The sequence below is a fragment of the Neodiprion virginianus genome, chromosome 2 (genome assembly GCF_021901495.1).
Source record: "Neodiprion virginianus isolate iyNeoVirg1 chromosome 2, iyNeoVirg1.1, whole genome shotgun sequence".
Taxonomy (NCBI): Eukaryota; Metazoa; Arthropoda; class Insecta; order Hymenoptera; family Diprionidae; genus Neodiprion; species Neodiprion virginianus.
The window spans coordinates 26,609,277-26,631,147 of NC_060878.1; the positions used below are offsets into that span (position 1 = coordinate 26,609,277).

Here is a 21,871-nt window from a genome sequence, read left to right on the forward strand (position 1 = left end):
AAAATTGGGGTTGCGTGACTCACTCTCGGTGATACAGTGCGTAAGATCGAGTTGTTCGGAAGTGCGCATGCGCCGAAGAAATCCCTAGCGGGTGTAAAATGTGGCATCTGAATTGTGCGCATGCGCCAACGTTGTCTCATCGAGCTGTACAAAAATAGAGTGCCTTAAGCACGCTCTACAGCTTTTGTAAATTAAACTTTCCTAACAGGTGTCGGAAATCGTACATTTTACATCAAGGAGGCAAAGTGGGTCTTTCGACTCGATCGTAAGTTTGCAATATGGACTGTAGGAGATCGTGTGTGCAGGCCAAAAACGAATACAGCGAATACACGTGACGAAAAAGACTTTTCCTGTATGGTGCACGATAATTTATATGACAAAAGTATGGCTTACAAGTTTTATTATACGGTGAAGTACAAAATACAGCATTTTTCACTACTAGGATGCACATTTTTTTTTTTTTGTTCTGTCGCAGAAACGGTTACATTACGTACAAAAAGCAGACAAAAAAAAATGCTTGAACCATATAAAAGTGTTCTATAAATCTAATTTATCACCGCAGAACAATCTCCAGATGATTCTCTTGCACTGTGTCATAATTAGTTTATCATCAAAGTGTACACTTAATACACTATACGTATAATAAATGTAGCAGCCATAAATTTTTACTTTTATCGTCAAGATGTGATCGATTTTTTGGTTTCAATTTAACGTGTGTAAAGCGTATATATTATTTTCTCGAGAAAAGACCATTACAAATTATTCAATGCCCGATGCTATTCTTTATCCTCAAAAATACTTTGCGAAACATAAATCTCATCCTGATATTTCATGATTATAGATACTCTCCAGTTCTGACAAATGACTTGTCCGATTTCCTGAGTCAGTCCGTGAAATAGGCTGCCCTCCTAGGGATGAAATTTTCACATTTACTTTTGAGGGACAGCCTTGTATTTCAGGGCACATTCAGCAGCCTTCTGGCGACGAAGTTCGCTTTTATTAACGCAAGTCAAAAACGTGCTGAGGATGAACAGTAGTGTGCATAACGCGTGCACCGCTTTGTCTCCGTAGGCTTTCATCAACCTATCCAAAATCAAAATCAACAGGGAATTGTAAATGCTTATCGACACGAACAGTAAACCTGAGCAAATATCTTCGGGTTCTGGATAAGTTAGTTCCATGTTCAATTCGTAGTTCACTGTTATGTAGCCGCTCAAAAAACTCCTGAAATGTAAATCGATTGATCACGTTATACTCTAACTCGCTCTTCAAACGCATTACACAGATTTTGTAATTAATTGCCTTGCATTTCTTCAATTACCAGAGCAAAATACCGGTGACGAATACCATCCATTTTATTTCAGCGAGGAAACTCACAGCGAATAGAATTTCCGCAAGGACGGAAAGGACGCAGAAGGAAATTGCAATCTCTCTGTAATCATTTTATCACCTGATTTTCGGTCATGACTCCGAGTAGAATGGTCGTATTTAGTAAACATACTGATAATATTTATAATGGTCAGTTCTCAAATTTTTGCGAAATTTGCACCAGCCCGTAAGAGACTGAATTATATTCGGATTTCTGGAATCGAACAGTTTCAGGTTATGATTTTCTTTTCCAATCGTTCTGTTTAACAAATGACATCTTGCATGAGGACGCAGCGCAAAAACGTGAGTTCTGACATGGAACTTTTGTTGAATTAAAATAGTCAGTTTGGTTCCAAGTTTGATTAAAAAAAGCCCTACATATTTCACAATTCTTTCCTTTCCCAGTAACGGAAACTGTTTAAACCTTAGGGAAATGTATGGGCTTACGATTATAGTTTTGGGTTAACGAAAGAAAGTTCGAAAAATTTACATCAACGCTAAAATATTTCAAGCTGGTTCTAACTTAATTTGACGCTTTGCTACGCAGCCACAACTGGATCAGATATTTGTTGTATTTTATCACGACGTTTGCAAACTCTTTCGGCCGACACGCATAAATCATGAGCCCTCTTATTTGCCAAAGTTTGACGAGATTTCGTTACTCAGATAAATTAAGAATTGTAAAATGACGGAGGTCCGACATTCTTTCAATATATTACCTGAATTTCTTACTCTTGTCGACAATAAGAGCAGCAGTTATCGAACTAATGGCTCCTGCGATGACGAGTAACGAACCCAGCATTCCAGCATCTTTTTCGCTATTCTGAAACGAAATACCAAAAAGACAGAATGGAACAAGTCCCTACCGTTGAAATTACATGTAGCATTAAACCTATTACCTTGAAGTGTTGTAGGTAAAGCGGATTCAGCATAGTTAACATCGCGCTCTGGACACCGAACACTATACCGACCGAGTTCAACAGTAACAAGTAATCCCTGTTGCTCAATATTCTTCTGATTATTGGTAAATAATCTTTGGTTTTACCTTTGCCACCTGCTATCTGAAGCGACTTAGCAGCGCTCGGTGGTACACGTGGCTTGTCCTTAATAACTGAAGGAGAAAAAAAAAAAGAACTAGTTTCCCCTTGTGTTAAAAATGGAAGTGTCAACGCATAAATCTAGTAACAGTTGACGGGTACACTTGGAAATAAGTATTACAACTAAGGTCAGTATAAGGTGTAAGATAATACTTAAGGGAATGCCCTAGTCGATGTTGTCGCATATATCTCCAAACATGGAAAAGAGTTGGACAGACCGATTCTATGGGTCATTCCGAACAAAAACATTCCAACCTATTTTCAATTGACGCAGAAATAAAGAAATGGCACGAATTCCACAAATGTACTATTCCTATTTTGGAGAATCCATGCAATTCCTTTGTTCTTGCGTCAAATGAAAATGTCTTGGAGTGTTTGTGTTCAGAATTGTGCGTGGAGTGCTGACGTCAATATCTTTTTCGTGTTTAAGATACGTGGCCTTTGATATTTGGAAACATGTACGTCAACGTCGAAATCGCCCAGGGCACCTCTTCAAACGATACTCAATCGACTCACGAAACATCAAGGCCACGCAAACGACAGTAGAAGATACGGCGACCGACCAGAACAACACCGACAAATCTTGGCCGACTTTCTCAATTTTTTCATGGTTTTTGACAATCATCGGTATTACTGTGTAGCCAAGGGATATCCCAATTATCGCACCACAATGAGCCATGGTAGACGCAAAGGCGGTTTGTTTTGGGCCGAACCAATGGGCAGCCAACAATCCCGGCAGAGGTCGGATAAACGTTTTTGAGACAAAAATTATAGTTTGGCCGATTAAAGTCACGGTGAAACGATCCGGAGATACTGAAAAAACTTTTATCCATGTTCCGAGACACGTTACCGTTGCTCCCGCCAGAATCGACCATCTCAGACCAATGACATTGATCAGATACGAGCATGGAATTATCAGAACCAAATAGACCACCTGAGAAATTATTGTGGTCCAGGCAACGGCCAGAGAGGAAACGTTGTAATACCTGTAGAATAACGTAGTTTTGTAAATAATGAATCATGAAAAACTCAAATGGTTGGATGTATTCGAATTTCTGTAACTGTCAGCAAGGGTACAAGCACTTAGGTCTTACCTGCATATTATATTGCTGATGATTGTGTACTGATACATATGAATATAGGTGTTCACACTGTACAGGATAAATAGCGCAAGTTGGAGCCAACGCCTCTTGAACACTTTCACCTCCAAAGTATTCTGGACAGGTTCCGGAGTGTCTTTGGCTTCTTCAACATCTCTAAATTCCATTTTGGAATTGTCTATGAGTAATAAATTACAGGTAACCGATTACCAGAAAAATAATGTTGCGAAAAGTCAATCTTTGAACCAAAATGAACAGGGATTTGAATGTCCAGAGGACTAAACAACAAATCTCACAAAGTGCAAAATACCCACCTGATGGCAATTTAAAAAAAAATAGAAAAGTCCGAATGATTAACTTGTATTATTTGATAAAAAATGATCGACACGTTTGAACCGACACTTAAACTGGAATGAAATTGTTTCCACCCAGGCACTTGACAATCCAGTTTCATAGTTTCGCTGACTGTTCAAGCAGAATTCGCACATGCTGGGTATAGTACCCGTCAAACTTCTTGGCCATCGCGCGAGGTGGTGGGGGAAAGTTTGCGCATTGTACACTTACGTGCAAAAATAATATGTCAATGAAAAACACAATTTTTCATGATTGCGTTAGCTAATATAATCACTGAACGCGAGTGTACACAAGAGACCAGCGCTGCAGCGGGACGTTAACGATGCGCTGGAGGCAAGCGTCAACTGACCAACCAATCAGAGCGCGCCCCGCCTCCGCGTCCCGCACCACACCACCAAAGAGACCTATTTTTCGTTTTTGCGCATTCAAGGTCGTTTGGCCAAGAAGTTTGACGGGTACTATACACACTTGATGGGGCAAGGTGGAAAGCTGCGTAGAGAAACTTTACAAACTGTACAAACATATTGCTGCGTGTAACACACTTCAATAAATCATATATCAAGCGGATATTCGGACACATTACAAATTATTTCAACACAACGTCGGCAAAATATGGACTGTTACACCATCCGACGTGCTCGTAGTTGTATGTGCAAAATATATATGCACAAAACCATTTTGTAAAATTTTCTACGTTCAAGCTCAAATTAATAATAATTTTAGGAGACGTACAGCATATGGATAATGAAATGGATCAAACGAAAGAAATGTCAAAAATCTAAATCAAGCTTTGGAAAGCAGAAACTTGAGCTGATAGAGTTTGATTTTAATCTAACAGTGTTTGCTCCTAACATAGAAGGAATCGAAAATCTGTGAAGTCAAACGAGAAAAGTTGTTCACAACTTCAGAAAGATCCCGTGTGTCTTATTGCTGTATTATTTTATTGCCATAATTGTATGATTCGTCCAATTTTGATGGACCAAGTCTTAATTATTTCGGTTATGAGGAAACTGTACACAAACGCTCTGAAACGAATTCTGAATTGTGTTAAAATGTGTCTACTCCATAATGTTCAATTACTTTTGAAAATGACGATATTTATTTTGACCAACGCTGAGGCTACTAAAAATTTTCACCTCGGGCGATTATAAACGAGATCAGCAATGATTTTGCAGACTGTGTAAATAAAAATGCATGTAATAACTGCTTCAAATTTATTTACCATCGAACTTCTCGAAGTTTATGAGTTACAAATGAAGGAAAAAGTACTTTCGATTCGACTGGACTCTTCACATCTTGTACGAATATTAATTTCTTCCACGTTTATTTTATTTTTCCGCAAAATGTCAGAGGAGCAGTTGTCGCCTTTACCGTTCAGTTGAATACGATTTGATCGATGTTCCAAATCAGCAATGAAACGACCTATTGATTTCATTGAACGCCCGAGTTCGGCTTTGCCATGTTATTATACCGTGGGGCTAACTCACCATGGAGAATGTAAAATTTTCCACCTGACGTCGCTGTACCCTCGGTGAGTAACAGATGTGACCATCAACGCGCTTTGCATGTGTACAAAAACCTTCTTAACGCACATGGTACGCAGGATGTATCGGCGAACCGATAAATCGTCCGTATTATACACGTACGCCCATGAACAATACCCGCTTTATGCCCTCGGATTGATTTTTCGGATAATTTCGATCCGAGTAACCTTGCTTACCTTTGGATCCTGATGAAAATATTTCAGCTTACCTGCACTTTAAATAGTGGCGAATACGCGCGGATTAATTTTATTATATTTATTAGCAAGTATGAGCTTCGATCGTAACATAACCTATTACAATATTTCAAACACCTGCGATTTCAAGTAACATTAATTTGGTAAACAATCGTTATTCGATAGAGAGTGAGATCGTCAGATACAACATTGACTATTGTCTTTTTGGAAAAAATGAATTTCATGTTTTAGATAACTTACAACCTCCGACATTTCTTGGCCACAGAAAAACATGACTACAGCTTCGAGTTTTCAATAATTTCACCTTCAAAAAGTACACATTGTATATTAAGTATTGTACTAAACAATAATGAGAACTATTTGTGAAAAAAAAATAGCGTGGTTGAAAAAAAAAAATTCATAAATTTTTACCCTAATTCAGTGCAACTATACTAACTAGCCCCCCTTAAATACAGTCTTCACTGTGAAACATGCTTTTTATTAACTTGGTCATGTCAATATTAGCAGGTGGCGTCTTTTTCAGAGACCAAGATTCAAGTCAGTTTTTGCCCTCTTTTTTTCACCAACTGTGCTGACTAAGACATTAATAGTGATAATGATAATTAGAACGAAATAACAGTTGTAAAATTTAAAAGAGTTTGCTCTTAGTTAGTTTGGTCTAGTTTGATGAGTGTAATCCATTCATCTGGGATCGCAGTCTTTTTCTAGAAATTATCGCTGCTTGGTCTTCTTTTTTTTTTTTTTTTTTTATATATATATATTCTACCAATGGTGAATACAAATGTTCAATTTATTTGATCAAAAAAATTTTTGTCGTTATCGGTAAATCCTACAAATTGATTTTTCGAGAATCGGAAGTATTGAGTTTAGCCATTTCAAAACAAGTCTGTCCGTTGAAACCCTCGTATTGAAAAATTCACACTGCTGAAAATAAATGAAACGAAAGTCGGAGCATTTTTCGGATTGTTCGTTTCACTCCAAATAATATAAAAACAGGTCGAGGAAAGCTTACGAATACTTACAACTATATCAAATACAATGAATTGAAACAGAGTATCTTATTTGTAGAAAATTTCATTTTATTAGTTTAAATTAGTATTTTTCGAAAATGTTTTTGATCCATTCTTTAACGAGGTCAAAATCAAGAATAACAAATTACCGAAAACTTATATTTTCAATAGTCGTATCAATATTATTCCGCACTTTCTTCAAAGGGATGAAAATTCATCCCCGATGGTGCCGAATGCTCCGTTACACGCATCCACACAACCAATACACCTCGGCCAGCGGGAAAGGAGGGCAAGGGCGGGATTATAAAATGGTGCACCCTTATCTCAGCGCCAATTCTTCCGCTCCCTTCGACGCTCCACCCTTAATTTTCTCCAAAGCTACTCTTCCTCCTCCATTCCCGTTCCCTGCAGCTTTCCTTCCTACACGGCATAGAAGCCGCGAAGAAACCCTGGGTCTCCCGCGGGGGAGCTTAGAAATTCATTTACATCCCTTACACACTCTTGTGTGTGTGTGTGTGTGCGCGACTTGCCGACGACGCGCAAAACTCGGGAAGGGTGTAACGGCAAAGGGGAAATCCCCGCGAAACGAACTCAAATATCCCCACCGCTTTCATCTCACGATTTTTTTCAACCCAGCGCACCTCTTTTCGAAATATTAAAAAAAACTGTCACTCGCGGCTCACATTTTGAGACAATTGAGCAAAATTGATTAAAAAAATTATTGCTTCCAAAGAAACGAAGAGGATATCCAAAGTACATACTTCAAACCGGGGATATAACGTATCCAGATGAACGATGTTACGCGGATATGAATCCGTATTTGACTATTCATTTGAGACAGGTCATTTTTCATTTGTTAAAAATAATGTACAAATATATTTTGAACGATGAGAATAACTAATTAAATAAGACAGGGATTTAATAATCGGTATATCTGATGTGAATGAAGTTTCGTTATTTGAATAACATATTTTCTACATTTTTACTGACCGAGTCATATGTTTTAGCAATGACAAATGAAATCTATTATACTCTACACTAAATTACTCAAAAGGTTTATATTCTGATACTTGAGCTAATTCATTCGTTAAACATAATCTTTTATATGACTTTGATTTGGGAATTCTTGTACTTTTTTGATCGATTTAGATAGAACAGGAGAAAGTGACTATATACATATAAAAGCCGATAATCACATTAATTCTTTTCAAGCATGGATTCATTTTACTTGCACTTCTCGCATCGTATTGTTTGGCGCTGAAGTCTCAAAGCGCAAATCTTGGAGCATGACGATTCTATGAGGCGAGAAAGAAACTGGTAAAATAATGAAAAACCAAATGGATGTATGAAATTAAAGTTTGGTGATACGTGAGTGATTTTCAAACTATCGTGTAGGGAAAAATAGTTGACATCCTATTTGCAATCTGAAGATTAATCGTCTAATCAAGCCAATTAGTTACAATTGACAATATTCATGTGAATGCTTAATTGAAAAGAGTCGTATGATACAAAAAAATCAAATTTCTAAATTATTTCTAGTGTTTTTCGTCATTATTTGACCATTTTGCAGAAAAGTAACATAGTTTGCTAGTTGAAACCATTAGATTTCAAATGAGGTGTCAACTTTTGTTCTTCATACTCTACCGGTTGAAGGTCGTAGAATTGCTTGAAACTTTGATGAGAGGAAACGACGCGTTACGCAAGGATCTTATCGGTGAACACTATTACTAATTTCTGACATGATTCGAACTAACATCTTGAAGCTTATCGAATACATTAAATTTAAACAGGTATGAAAAAAAAACTTGGTCGGTCAAACTTTCTTGGAGATAGTTGAAATTTCGTGTTTATCAGAAGAGTTTAGAGTTCCGCTAACGGGTCTCTTTAGAAATTCGCGGGCAATAAAGTGTTCATACTTCGTCTGTCTAACATTTTACCACTAGTAGTAAAAGTATCTAGTATCTAAGCCCAAAATGTGAGAATACGAGCAGTCTTACCCTAAGCCTGAGCCAAATTTACCTCCCACTGCGATCGATATTTGGAAGGAACGATAAGAAGGGACAAGGCAGGTCGAATTGGAGGTCCTGCAGGTGAGCGCTAGTGAATAATGAGGTTTCCTTCCCGAGGTAGGTGCGGCACAATTGTCCCTTTCTTCTGTGCAACTCGGAGTACCTGCGCTTGGGTATAATACCTCCAATGCCGCACCCTTATACCTCCATAAACGCGCCGTATGAGACTGAAAATACCAGAAAGATTTAATGCCGTGATGATTACCTGAACCCAATTTGCGCCGGGTGGACTTTTCCCCATTTATGTTGGAACAGTCGATCTCTGATCCCTCTGTATTACATGCGTCCAATAGTATCGTATATTGTGTGAAAATGGGGTAAACTTTGTCTTTTCGGGGCGAGCGCAAATTTGCAATACGAGACGTAGGTGAGCCGAAAACGAATATTGCAAATACGCGAGGTGAAAAACTCGTTGCCTCCTTGTTGCACGAGATTCTTTGTGTGACAAGAGTATGTTACGCGTTTTTTCACGAAATTGAGGTTAGGATCGCGTAATGTCAGATTTGTTCGCGACTGCGCATGCGCGCGGTGCAGAAAAGACCACTTTTAACTCCTAAGACTAAAAAGTGGTATTTTCCGTACTCTGCGCATGTGTACACTGTTAAAAATGTTCGTAAATTTGTTACACATTTACTGTACGAAATTCTAGCAAAAGTAAAAATTTGGTGTTTGAAAGCGAATTACTCAGCATCCTCATTAAATTTACAATAAATTTTCTTAATTTTGCTTCTTGCTTGGAAAAACACAAAAGCATATTTTGAATTTATTAAAATGTTGTGGTAAATTTGTTACATTAATAAATTTACTATACTTTTACTCTGCAGTATTTGGAATTTACTAAACATGCTGCTGAAACTACCAGAAATTACATGTACGAAAAAAATCGATTGGTCAATTATGCGGCAATTCTTCTGTTCGATCTAAGATGCGTTTTTATTGAGTACAGCTGCTGATTGTGAGAAGTTGTTAAAATGATGTCTGTGCTGACAAAAAGGCATTGAAATCAATTATCAAACCATTTTTTATCGACTTTCTTCACTTTAAACTTTTAGTACGTATACCTACTCAACGTACAGTGAAATCAGACGAACCTGATAGATTTTCATCGGTATCCAAGCTTTGGTTCGTAATTCAAGTCCTTCTTATTTTTTGTACTTTTCAAGAGATACTCGTAGCTCGTAACTATAATAATGTGATAAATATTCTACGCGGGACTTTTTATACTCAGTCCAAAAAAATCTTTCCTTATGTCGAAGAATGTAACCACATGAGAGTGCAAATCCCACCATCTGCACTGCATTGAATTAACGCCTAACGCTTTGCGACACCACGCTACAAGGTGTACGAATTTCTCCTAATCGTTGTAAAAGTACTCAGGCATAGGTAACTGTTACTCTCCTCCAGGAAACCCTCGCCACTTGCCTTTCCACTTCAGACCAACGCCACACGTTGGGAACTCACCGAGAAATCCGAACCCGATCCGCCGAGAAGCTAGAATTTCATTCTCGCCTACGTGTTTATTTTCGGTGATACATAGATAGGTTCACACGAATAAAAGCCAACAACCTTTAGACTCCTTACGCATGATCGTGGACGCAGTTTATGGGATGCTTATGGTGAACCGAGAAGAAATAAAGATACATAAATATACTAAACGATTCTTGAAAAAGAAGAAAATTTTTTCGGTTATTGCGATCTAATGTACGAGTTTTCCGCAAATTTTAGGTTTTGTTCCTTCGAATTAAAGTTTCTTGTTCAAATTGAAGTTTTCGATTCCAAATTCTTTACAAACAGCGGAAATGTTCAATTTTTGAGACTTCGAGTCAAAAAGAATTTTTTTTTTCGTAATCAGGAACAGAAAAGTGTAATTGGAGTAACGCATTTCTATTATCTTCCGGTATATTTTCTCACTTTGTGACCGTCACACGTAAATTTGTCATCACAAGAATTATCTGTAATATATTTCAGTGTTTTATGTACGTGTGCAAGAATGCAACTGTGAAATATCTACGTAACGGAATTTTTCAAACTAGATCTGTGAAATTATAATTATTCAACTCGTACTCAGTATTCGTATGAATGTAGGCAACAGATGAACCTTTAAAATATATTCTCCGGAGTATCTGAAAAAAAATATACGATTTTATACACATAATATGGAAATGGTTCGCGAATTATAATGAAAGTCTCGTATGACGATTCAATTTGTTTGCTTCCAATGATTTATATTAAACTTGATTAGGACGCTTCTCCTTGATATTCAACTTCGGTTGAAATCGCGAGCAGAACACAGATAACTCTCTCTATAATTATTAAAAACCTATCTAAGTATTAAAAATTCGATTAAAACGTAAACGTCTAGATTAATCAAATTTTTTCATAAACCACTGTGAGATTGATTTAAATAAATCATGAATTATAGATTACCTGTATATTGAATTAAAGAATAATTCCGAACCAATTCTATTCTGTAAGAATTCACTCGCTCAGATTGATTTTTCGCAAGTTTGATTCGGTCGGCTCTTCATTCAGGTAATTAAGAAAATCGGCTATTTTTTGTTTCAAAGTCACACCTTTAACAGTTGTATGAAGAGTAAATAAGATGCCTGTGAAAATTTGAGCCCCTAATGTCAATATTTAGTGGTTCCTAAACGTCATTTTTCATTTAATTGACACGCGAAAATAATATTACTTTCATTATAAATTTTGTAACTCAGTAACGAGGCAATGTACACAAATGTCGTATGCTGTTTAACTTCAGCTCAAATTCAAAAAATATGTTGAAAGTATACTGCTAATTTTTCTATCTGTTACTGTTCAAAATGCAAATCATACAGTGAAACAGACACTTCGTTGTCGAGTCTGTTATATTTACCCGTTATGTAAATATATCTTCTCATGCAAATTAACACGATGTTCAAACAAACGATACAAATTTATATCCCAACCAACGTACGATCTTTGTTGTTGACATTAAAAAAAATTTCTCGACCTGTTAACCTGTTAAATCGTTGATCGAGAAACCATGACAAACAAAGCAGTTCACCCGGTGAACGTGACGTCACGTTCAACAGGCTAAGAGGCCAATCGGCATCACCGAAAATCGATGACAAAAGTGCGAGATGTTCGATAGATTCGAAGTTTTTCAAGTTGATGACTTTACAGAGCGAACAAAAAAAAACAAACAAATAAATAAACAAATGGAGAAAGAAGGATTACAGAACTAAAAGTTTCGTTTTGAACATTGATAATTCCTTGCTGAAATTTAACCCTGAAATTAGACTGAGGGTCAATCTTTCCCTAAGTGATAACGAAGGGTTTGAACGTCTGATTAGACGCCGCGCTGCAGGAATCCAAAGGCCGAGAGCCAGGCCTCGGTTCATCTCTAATAGAACAAGCCCACCTTGAACGCGAAGGAATACACGAACCCCATTGGCAGCGCCTGAACGACCCTTGGCGTTGTCACGAAACCGTATTCAACGAGGCATCATCGTTCGCCCTTTCCCCCTCGCCATCCACCCACGCATCTTCACCCCCCCCCCTTCCCCCCCTCGTACGCTGCAAGGAGGACTTTTTGTCCGAGTGTGTAAATACGGGGGGTTGATGGGGATGGGGGTGTTTTAGCCGCGCCATGCTAAGGGCGGCGGTCCCTTCGACCAATGAAACGTCGGCTGTGGGTGGATGGGCGTAGCCAACCCCCCACCAACCCTCCGGCAACACGTGCGCACAATCCACCCTCGCCTCTTCAGTCGAACGGTGAACGTCGCTCCATCAACTTCTTGTGGGACCGTCGTTGAGCAACAATGAAGTTCGGTCCTCCTCCTTCCGCAGCGACGGTAAGCCCGAAGTGACGGGAGGAGAATCCGATTTCGGTGTGTTTGGTGAAAAAGTGGAATAATTAAAAAGAATACTTAGAAATAGTCACCCCCTCGTCCGTAGATGAAATATCGCTGATTATTTTCATTAAAGCGAAATTCACCTTCTGAGAAGTGGTTCGTACGATTTTTGTAACGTATTATCTGCGTGGGGGAGAAAGAAAAAAAAGTAAAAATAATGGAACGTTGTCGATGACGCTGTGCGAACACTGAAGTGGTACGGCGTTAACGAGTGGTTGAGTCGTTGAGCTTTTAAAATTTGTAATCTGCCCGATATTTTAGTGGGGTTAAATTGTGTGGTTTCGATCTATTTAATGCAACCCAAAACGGGATGCATCAGTATGTTGGGATGTGAAATTGTCACCCTTGAGGGAATGTATCCGGGTCGAGGGGAGGTTTTGACGCCGCCTCAGAGCAGCCCTGAATCACATCATCATAATGCCAACAACTCGAGGAACGTTCACCCCCTTGAACTACCCGGAGCCGAATTAAAACTGCCGAATCTGCCCGACGTTTTTCTCTGTAAGTCGAAAGTGTATAACGGGATGTATAACGCTGTGCAAAGGGAGATAGCACAGTAATTTGCATGTGAAATTTTTGGAATAGTTCTCCGTAGATTTGATTGCGAAACTGATGACCAATTTTTAATTAACGAAAATCTCTCTTTTCGAACAGCGTTACGTTTAGTTTGACATCTCGACAATGAATCCAGTGAAATCTTGATAAAAGAAATTTTTATTTTCTGACTAACAATTTTCAATGATTGAACAATTAGCGCTGTCAAATGAGAACGCTAATTGGAAACAACGGATGGAATAAAAATAAAAACTCTGCAAATCTGTTTAATCTTGATAAGAATCTTCGTACTGTCTGTTTTACATAATTATCGAGTACCCTCACAAGATTGAAATCCTCTGTATTAGTGAAAAGGAATATTAACAAAAGTAAGTTCCGACAACTTTCAGCATTCGAATCAAATTTGTATTTATTTCCAGTGGCCTCAAAGGCATTACCAAATTCCGTGATGATTTCTTATACTTACTACCTTGGTTATGATGTATTTTTTTTAAATAATCGTTGTTTTTCCAATCAATAAACCATAAGATTCGAAAAACGTGATCACAATCTCGGTTTCGTTTTTGAATGGTACGAAAAATGTTATCCCAAAAAATGATTCCAACTCTACCGAATCTGTATTGTGCCCATTTTTCAATCGACACTCTTTCTGCTCTACAAGACAATTTTACTCATCACCCCCCGCGTTAAAGTAATTTGCGATCGATATCGAATTTATAATTAAATAATTTTTCTACACCCTCATACTCACGGTATAATTGATAAAAATTGAAGGTTACCGAAATCGAAACTGAAAGAAGAAAACGGTCATGTTGTTACAATACATCGACTTTTTCTTCGTCAGGAAACTTGTGCGTTAATAATACTTGTTTGAACCAAGACCTTTGTTGATCAGAATTGAAAATTTGGTGGTCCGGATACATGAAGCATCGGAAGGTGTTTGTCGACTCACCAAAGCCGCAACCTTTCAAGTAAACACAGTTTTTCTGGTCTCTGTTTCAGCATCCATACCGAAGTGCGGTGGTTGTCAGGAAGCCATTTTGGACAGGTACATCCTGAGGGTGCTCGAGAGGTGTTGGCACGCTCGTTGTCTCACCTGTCGCGACTGCGGGGCACGTCTGACCGACAAATGCTTCGCTAGGAATGGTCACGTATTCTGCAAAGATGACTTCTTCAAGTAAGCATCAACTCATACTCGCCTTAGATAAGTCGCAAGCTCCAAAGTACCCACCAACATTTCCTACACCTTAAATACCGCTCTGTCGCTTTTTCCATCGCTACCAGAAACTTTTTTTTTTTCCTCTCCAACGGGCGGAAGAATAAAAAATCAAGTCGCATGAGATTAAATGCCGAGGTTGGTCGATTGCTTGAACAGCCGGTTCCAGGCACTTTGCCATGTGCTCGTTTCTACTCCTCTGACCATACATGGCAGAAAATTACCGTCGCAACACGCAAGACGAAGAAGAAACGAGTACCTACATGATAAGATGTTGAAAATGTTACGGAAGTATGGTATAGGAGAAGAGTAGTACCAAAAGCATTAACAAAAAGATAATAGTTGATGTAACCGTTGTGAAATACGAGAGTTTCCTACACAAGTATGTCATATATAATAGATAAGATGTCCTTGTCTTTCTTAATGAAGCCTTCAGTACATCGGAACGCATCAAGTCTGTTTTACACACAGACATTGCGGGAAAAAAAATTGACTCTCTTTCACTCTTCCATGGAAAATCCCTCAGCGGCTACGCGGTATCGATTGTGGCATGATTGCACCCATACATCCCCACCCGCCATTCCTTCTTCCCGGGGAAGCTAGACGCCATATTTCTTCTGCGATACCTCGAGCTAAGGATCCCTCCACCCCTCCCCAACCCCAACCCCCATCACCTCAGCTTTTTTTTTTTGTTTTTTATCTACAACGTGATACCTTGTACACTGCGCACGCACAAGTGTCAGGGTGACTCCGTTCCACCCTTCAACATTACATCACTCTTGGTTATTTTTCTTTCCACATTTACTAACTTCAAACTCACGAGATTAACCGAAGAGCAGAAATGTGAGGAATAATCGAACGAATACACCTACGGATAATGCATGTATGGTTTTGAAAGTGGTGAGAAAATGCCGAAAATTTTTTATTAATTAACAAATTCGGTCATACCGATCCAAGCAAATGACATGTACGAATGTAATGTGAAGGTGTTGTGTGTTGTTGGTGTGGCAGGCGCTTCGGAACGAAGTGTGCTGGCTGCGGGCAGGGCTTGGCACCATCCCAGGTCGTACGCAGGGCACAAGAGCTTGTGTACCACCTCACCTGCTTCTCATGCGCCCTTTGCTCGCGGCAACTGGACACCGGTGACGAGTTCTATCTCATGGAGGATAGGAAATTGGTCTGCAAACCCGACTACGAACAGGCCAAGGCCAAAGGTCAGTAATACCCAACTTTTATCCTTCAAGAATGAACCTTCTATCCCTGCAAGAATTTTGCGTGCAAAGCTGAAAAAAAAAATTTCCAATCATTTGATTTCAAGTACTCATTGAATATTGAATATTGATGTAAAGTTTACTGAAAATTTCAGTATAAATTTTACACAGGGATTGAAGATCTGCGTATTAATTTCGAGTTTCAGAATCAGTTTTTGTATGTTCCGAAGAACCTCACGATTTTTCTGCAAAAGTCTCCAAAAGTCTGTAATTTTAAAAATCTTCCACTCGTCATATTCACACATTTTAGGAAATTACAGACCAAAACTAAAATAACGTGAAAGTTTTTTGAATAAAATTATGCAAAAAAAGGGGGAACGTGTAAAGATTTTGCGAAAGTGCAAAAATGAACACGGTATAACTTTATCATGGTGAATTTTTTCTGGAGTTTATCATGAAAAACCGTCATGAAGATGAAAACCGGTGAAATCATTAACTGATATTAAGGTCACATGTTACTGTAGCAGTATACACATCATCAGAAATTTACATCAAACGAAATGGAATTTCAGAGTTGGCTGACGGCGGTAGCATAGACGGCGATCAGCCAAACAAGCGGCCTAGGACGACGATAACAGCGAAGCAATTGGAAACGCTGAAATTGGCGTACAACAACAGTCCAAAACCTGCGCGGCACGTGAGAGAACAGCTTTCGCAAGACACAGGGCTGGACATGCGCGTCGTTCAAGTCTGGTTCCAGAACAGGTTGGTTTCAGAGACTGCTTTGAATTGCATTTGATGTGTGAAATGGGAAATACCTTAAAAAATGTCTACATGGAAACAAGTGTCGTGTTCTAAGAACAGTTTTTCAATAACCGTAAATTGGAGTTTTGAATATCCAGTCTTCCTTGGAACGCTTCGAAAGAAAATTCTTACAGTCTTTACGCACAATTTAGTCAATATGAATATCAAGTCACCGCTTAATCCGAAGATGCTAGAATCGATCCATTGCTAAATACTTACCCTCTTTAAGCTGAAAATGAAGTAAAGTCTCGGGAAGTCGAATCTAAAATTGCAAAACGTCATAAAATGTCTTTGGATTCAATTTTGTGTTTTAAATACGTAAATTAAAACAAAACCATTTTAAATATCATCCAGCCATGAATTGATAGACCACTTTAATCGACACGAGTGAAAAATTTCGCTGTGTAAAAAGTGCTTTGGACTCGTAGCCTCACTCGTTAATATCGCTTCTGAACTTGATGGTATTCGGTCGGTCCAAAGGGGTTCACCACCAACTGCCAAAGGCTTCCGAAGCCCCGCGGCTTGGATGAGGGTCCAGATACTCCAGCTCCAGTCTCCGACGCGCCACAGATGAACGATCAAAATCTATTTTCACCGCAATTTATACCCCGAGTAATCATAAGCCAGATTTCTGGTCTGAAGCGGCTTTAAAACTCGCAAAATGCGGCCACACCTCAGTACGTGCGATTTTGTTTAGACATTGGAGTTTCTCGAAGCTTTTTCGGGCATTGAACCTCGGACGAAATTTTTCTTCGACAATTTGACTGAAAATTCTGAATTATCCAAGTTTGCAGAGGTTCTAAGAATATTTACTGTCAGAAAACATTTTTAAAATGCTCAACACATAGTGTCTTTTATGCCTGCTTCACCATTTACAAGTTCCCTCGAAAAATATCATTTTTTTTTTTTTTTTTTATTATCGTATCAATATTTATTGATATTCTATTTCACTATTCTGGGACTTCCTAATTTTTTCTTGCGATAATAACTCAAGGAACTCCCAATTCATCGAACTTTTTGAAGAATTAGGAAGCAAATTTTAGAGTAAACTTCGAATTGATATCCCAAATTTTAGAAAAAATTTTTTACTTAGTTAGTTGAAATGGTTGATTTGAAAATCTGTTCAACACGACGTTATTTTTAAACTGTGCGATATTACCGATTACTCTAATTTTTTGGAATTTTAAAGTCGGATGCTGAAAAAAATGTAGATTTCTCAGATATCAAACGATCGAAAGCAATATTATATTACCTACGGTACAGTATTGAACGTAAGAAAAAAAGTTTTGAAGCTTTCACGAAAATTTCAAAATGAAACTTGAGATATTCTTCTTTGTTGCTCCACGTGGCAGAAGTAATTCGTTTACGTGAACATCAACAATAATTTGACATTCCATGTAAAATTTTCATCCAAAGTTCCAGTGCCTGAATTTGTCAGGTTATCCAACTTATCTGCATAACTTGTCTGCATCTCAAAGATCGTAATGAACATGCGCGTTAAAAAATGTTTACATTTCCTCAAAATCTAAACTGAAATTTTCTTTCCGCTGTCGCAGAAGAGCGAAGGAGAAGAGATTGAAAAAGGACGCGGGAAGGACTCGTTGGTCGCAGTATTTCCGGAGCATGAAGGGCGGCAGCGGAGGCGGACATTCGCCTCGGCACGAAAAGCTCTTGGACAAAGACGAGCTGAAAGTGGATCTGGACTCGAGTTTCAGTCACCACGGTGAGTTGCGCATGTCCGTTTCAGTTAATGAGAAGAATAATGGCGAGGGTGAAGAATGGACAGGTTTCAAAGTTCAAGGTCATTAGCTGTAAAAATCGGGAAGTTCGTCACACGTCACGGAATTAAGGAACCAATCCTTGCACAGCAGCTGATATCTTTCGCGGATACACAAGCTGATAAAATATTTAAGAAACGACTACCGCTAACTGTCGGCAATGTGAGCCCCAGATTTCAGGCCGCAGATTAGGAAACACGCGATTCTGCTGATATTTTACCTGCGCCGTTACGCCGAGCGGAAGTGCCATTTCGCAGCACGTGCCGTATTCTTCCCTATTAATTATTCCCGGATTATTCTTGCACTCGCCGCCACGCTCGTTCGGGATTCCATCTGATATCAACATCCTACACTGAGAGAAATTTTTAGTTTCGGTTACAGCTCGGTACTTAACTATTTCCATTTTTTACCACAATCGAAAAATGTAGTTGTAGGTACATAATGAAAATTAGTTTTCTAGCTGTTACCGGAAAATCTGGTATCCGTTATTACTATTCTTTCTCATTATCATCACTGTTTCTCTATTTTCTTGTAACTGTCTATAATATAATCCCAACTATATTCAAACAGTTTTTTTTAACGATACCCGTTTTACTGAATTGTTTACTGAAATTTTTCTCAGTGTAAGAGAAATCTCGAAGCAGACTATAATCCATGTCAATTGATTGAGATATTTTTAGAATTTTGTGATATATTTTGCCAACTTTTTTTTTCACTTTAAATGGTCAAGTATAAGTTATGAAAATGTGAGATTATGTGTCACGGTTATAAAAATAGGCATACTTGGTTTTGTTATTCGGTGAAATATTTCAGCGCAAAATAAGAATCTGATTTTTAGTAACACGGCTTTTCGAAACGAGTGAAAAATCTTGTCTCGTGAACAACGATGTCGTGCTTTTTCTAGAGTCGAGTAATATACATGTATTAGAAATAAGCATAATTAGATAAGCCTGCGTAGAATTTTGACAAAAATTCAGCGTCACCGAAGAAAAAGAAACTAAATAAGAATTTCAAATCGTAGAATAGAAAAAAATGTTGAAAAAATCTGACTGAAAACCGCCAACTTGAACAGTGCAAAAAGTTCATCCGTTCGTTCGGTTTAATTAAATATACCAGCGCATTTCTTTCCGAATGAATTTTCGACAGAAAAACGAGCATAAAAAATATTTCTCCACAGAAAGCTGTTATAAAATTTTTATCTCACAATTAGTTATTAATAGTAAGAATTATTATAATTCAAGTTCATAATAAGCTGTCTGAACAAAACGATTTGATCATACTTGGAGTTTAATTTTTTTTTACGAACTTTTGTCCGTGATCTATTTATATCGCCACAACTTTTTCCCCCTATCATCGTCACCCTGCCATCAAGATAGAAGCACGTTGCGGGTCGGCCGTGCAAAGTCGTTCTAGTGTGACTCCTCTCGACATATGGAGGGCATTATATAGCATAACCGGACGAAGAGGTGATCCAGGTCATTATCGGCAGGGGGTTGGAGTCTCCTGTCCTGTTATACGTGCCAAGCGTTACACGAAAACTGTGATTTATTACTACCGACAGGCAGAAACTGTACGATTCTTTGTTATCTCGTATTTTTTCTTATAGCTAATAACTGTGCCTATAACTGCACTTGTTCATAGACCTTTTTTCCGCCTAAAATCCTGCCGCGCAAGCCTACGCCGACTACTCATCCTTGTGGAAAATTTTACGCACGCGATGATGATCGATAACAAGCTGTTGCAAAGGGCGTCAACGTATCGCTGTCACGCCCCTTGTGAAAAAAAAAAAAAAAACAGAAACTAATTTTCGGCAAGTTTTTCACGGCCGCAACTTTGATCTGACTTAAATCTGGTCACGATATAGACTACATTGCGACATAAAAATTTTGGGACTCACCGTTTTCGACAAACGCATTGATCGATTTCGTCATGTTTTCAAATTGAACATTTGTCTTCTCACTTCCTTTTGTCAGAAAAAATATGACGTACGGTGTCTTTTATTTAAAATAAAAAGGCTGATCTCTCCGAATATGAAATTCGTTTTGAAGCTGATGTTAAGAAACTGTGAAAATCAACATTTTCGACTTTTTCAGTCTTGTATATTTTAAATTAATGGTTTTTGGTTTACCGTGTGAAAAATGTCCATGGATCTCGGAATTTCCGCGTATATGTTATACCCCTGGAATATCAGTACCGATTTAATTATAATCCCATTTTCGTAATGGCACTCGGAAAATTACGGAATATACTCGAAAATGTTTTATTTTTCACGTAAAAAGTGACAAGTACAATATATTGTGAATATCGGATCGGTTGTTCGATTACTAATTTTTTTTTTTCCCGAAATTAAGCGTGTTCTTTAACATCGCATTTTAGTTCGACATAGAATATTTCGATGATTGCGTCTTTTTCAACTATTTTTTACCAAAACTCTGAAGCGTTCCAGCGTATTAGAAAACTTGACTGGTAAGATGAAAAGACAGATAGATAGTGAGAGCGAGGATCGGAGATGGGATGTGGACTAAATGGTAATTATTCGGGGAGGCTCGGGGCTTTGATCTACCCTCGATCGGAGTCGGTACAGTCGGTATATCTACCCCGCGATCGGGGCAGATGATTGTGACGTGAGCTAACTCGTGTTTTATATCTGCAGCGTAACGTGTGGCGACTACCCCCATATGCCTATAACAGATACATCTATGGGGGGTAGGGCTGGAAATAAAAGTATGGAAAAAAAACCGTAGAAAAAACAGATGATTAATTATGAATTATTACAGGCCCCCGCCTGAGCATGTCGACCGACATACCTTATCAATTATTATTGTCAACAGTAGTAATTGAACGCATCGCAGGCTCCGTTTATCATACGTGTCAATTCACATTTTTATACAGTTACGATCGATGAATTAATTGCGGAACACGCGTTTACAGATAGTATATAAATAAACTTATAATCAAGCACATAGACCTCAAGCACCGCTCATCGATGTGTAATATTGCAGATGTAATTGGCACTCGTTATACTTTTTATCAAAATTAGAAATACCAATTAAACGATTTTATCTGCAGATAACCGTGGTTTTCGAACAAAAATTCGATTTAGTTGGCTATAGAGTTTTTGTTTTTTGTTTTTTTTTTTTACATTCTTCTCTTCGTGTTTTCGAGGTTCGTAGTTCCTTGAAACAAAACGCTTACAACTGTTGGATAATTACTAGATGAATCTATTCCACTGTAAATCGATGCTTACACTTTTCCTTCTCAATTTTTTCGACAGATTTGAGCAACGACAGCTACGGAACAGTCGTCAACATGGGTATGGACGGTGAGGGTGCGAGTCCAGGGGGTGGTGGGGGTGGAGGAGGCGGTGGACCACCTCGAGGATATCTTGGCGGCACGACACCGCCGTACCTCTCGGCATCGAGATCACCCTCGTTGCCACCACAGTTTCCTTATCCACCCGACTCGGGGTTGTCCGTCTACACCACCCTCGGTAATTATCGTTATACTATATTACACTCATTGGACTCTTTCAAATTAGCAGAAAATTTATCGTTTTTTTCTTTTATCAAACCATGGTTGAAAACTAGTTTATACCGTCAGAAGATTTTCCCAAAGTGAGATTTTTAGTTTAAGTCTGAACGGTTTCTCACAACGTGCAACTTTTGACTTTTCAAA

The 21,871-nt window shown here is 38.4% G+C and overlaps 2 protein-coding genes across 7 annotated transcripts in view; one reads left to right on the forward strand and one right to left on the reverse strand.

The window, feature by feature from the left end:
- LOC124299329 (LIM/homeobox protein Lhx4) overlaps nt 1-21,871 on the forward strand; it is a 133,307-nt gene that overhangs the window by 108,481 nt on the left and 2,955 nt on the right. For 2 of the 5 annotated variants that reach the window (XM_046752483.1, XM_046752481.1), the window contains 5 exons: nt 14,190-14,364; nt 15,406-15,617; nt 16,187-16,379; nt 17,975-18,141; nt 21,471-21,686. In XM_046752483.1, the coding sequence (XP_046608439.1) occupies nt 14,190-14,364; nt 15,406-15,617; nt 16,187-16,379; nt 17,975-18,141; nt 21,471-21,686 (963 nt within the window). Of the gene's footprint in view, nt 1-12,483; nt 13,134-14,189; nt 14,365-15,405; nt 15,618-16,186; nt 16,380-17,974; nt 18,142-21,470; nt 21,687-21,871 lie in introns of those variants that run through there. The other 3 variants (XM_046752485.1, XM_046752486.1, XM_046752484.1) reach the window with 3 other exon arrangements.
- On the reverse strand, nt 406-3,999 carry LOC124299330 (uncharacterized MFS-type transporter C09D4.1-like). Of its 2 annotated transcripts, none has more exons than XM_046752489.1 (7): nt 3,880-3,999; nt 3,560-3,743; nt 3,132-3,451; nt 2,268-2,479; nt 2,088-2,191; nt 1,322-1,432; nt 406-1,224 (listed from the first exon to the last, which is right to left on the reverse strand). In XM_046752489.1, exons 2-7 carry the CDS (start codon nt 3,730-3,732, stop codon nt 930-932), a joined length of 1,215 nt encoding a protein of 404 aa, XP_046608445.1. In that variant the 5' UTR covers nt 3,733-3,743; nt 3,880-3,999; the 3' UTR covers nt 406-929. The 2 variants fall into 2 exon arrangements, with proteins under 2 accessions (XP_046608445.1, XP_046608443.1); XM_046752487.1 differs by having other exon boundaries at nt 2,982-3,451.